We start from the raw sequence: 1242 nt of genomic DNA, 5'->3' as shown, positions 1-1242 counted from the left end.
CAACACGTCAAATATTTGTTTTGATTTTGAGATATCGAAACTATGCTTTTTATCACTCTTATATTTCACATCATTGAACTTATCAACATTTGCAATTTTCTTAATTGAAGAACAAATATAAGGTGGCCCTTTCTTTAATTCAGCCAAATCGAATTTAGGGAATTCAAAATTAGATTCTTCACTCGAAGATTTTGTTTTGATATATGAAACCTTTTCTTTTTGAGCAAAAGGCTTATTCTTAAACTTTTTCTCACTTTTAAATGTCTCTTTCTCTTTTTTAAGAATCTTTATCTGTCGAACTCTTTTAGCCAAATGGGACAAATCAGGTATGTGAACATTAAGCAATTTTCGACGCATATAGAAGTCTAGACCCATAGTTGATATTTTACTACCTCACTTTCAGGAAGAGAAACATAGCATCGACTTCAAGCGGCTTTAAATCGAATCATAAAATCATCGATTAATTCACCATTATCACACTTCAAAGCAGCCAAATCAGTAATAGTTACATTTAACTCCCCCTATAAAATTGAGCATGAAAAGTACTTTTCGATTGTGCCCAAGTAACAATCGAGTTAGGTCTTAAATTCAAAAATAAAGTAAAAGCATTCTTCGTTACTGAAGAAGGAAAAAATTTCTTTGTTGAGGATGTTTCTAACTCGACTATATCGGGCAATATGCTTAGTGGTGGACTCCCCAACTTCTCCTGCATACTTTGTTACTATTTTAGGGTTCTTCACACCCCTTGGCACTTCTGCCATTTGCACGGCAGCAGGAAATACAGAAATAAAATATGGTCGATTCATAAAGCCCACCTTACGAACCCTATTAAGAACATCCTCAACAATCTTAGTCACATGATAAAATTCTCCTCATTGATTAACACGAATCTTATCCAATACATCATCAGCATTTTGATCACATCGAACTATATGAGGAACATTCTCTTCTAAATTCACATTATTATTCATATCTCTAGGATTATTCCCTAAATTTTGATGATCATCCTCATCATAATCGACAATCCGAGTAATTCATTCAACTTGTCTAGTCAAACGCTCGAATTTTGTTTCATGATTAGCCATCACGGGATTCAAGATAGTAGTCATCTGTTGAGTCAATAAATTGACCAAGTCATGATGACTCTCATTAACATGCTGTCGAAATACAGCCATCGAGCCAAAATCGTTCGATGTTAACCCCACCTGATAATCTCGAGCAAACTCAGGATTATCAGGATTA

At 34.3% G+C, this 1242-nt stretch overlaps 1 protein-coding gene across 1 annotated transcript in view; it reads right to left on the bottom strand.

Moving 5' to 3' along the window:
- Positions 873–1242, bottom strand: part of LOC110269173 (pathogenesis-related protein 1-like) — a 2121-nt gene continuing 1751 nt past the window's right edge. Inside the window, exon 2 of the mRNA XM_021116847.1 lies at positions 873–988. Coding sequence (XP_020972506.1) covers positions 873–988 — 116 coding nt within the window. The remainder of the gene's footprint in view (positions 989–1242) is intronic.

This window comes from Arachis ipaensis, chromosome B02 (genome assembly GCF_000816755.2).
Source record: "Arachis ipaensis cultivar K30076 chromosome B02, Araip1.1, whole genome shotgun sequence".
Taxonomy (NCBI): domain Eukaryota; kingdom Viridiplantae; phylum Streptophyta; class Magnoliopsida; order Fabales; family Fabaceae; genus Arachis; species Arachis ipaensis.
This window is presented reverse-complemented; position numbering and strand designations above follow the sequence as displayed.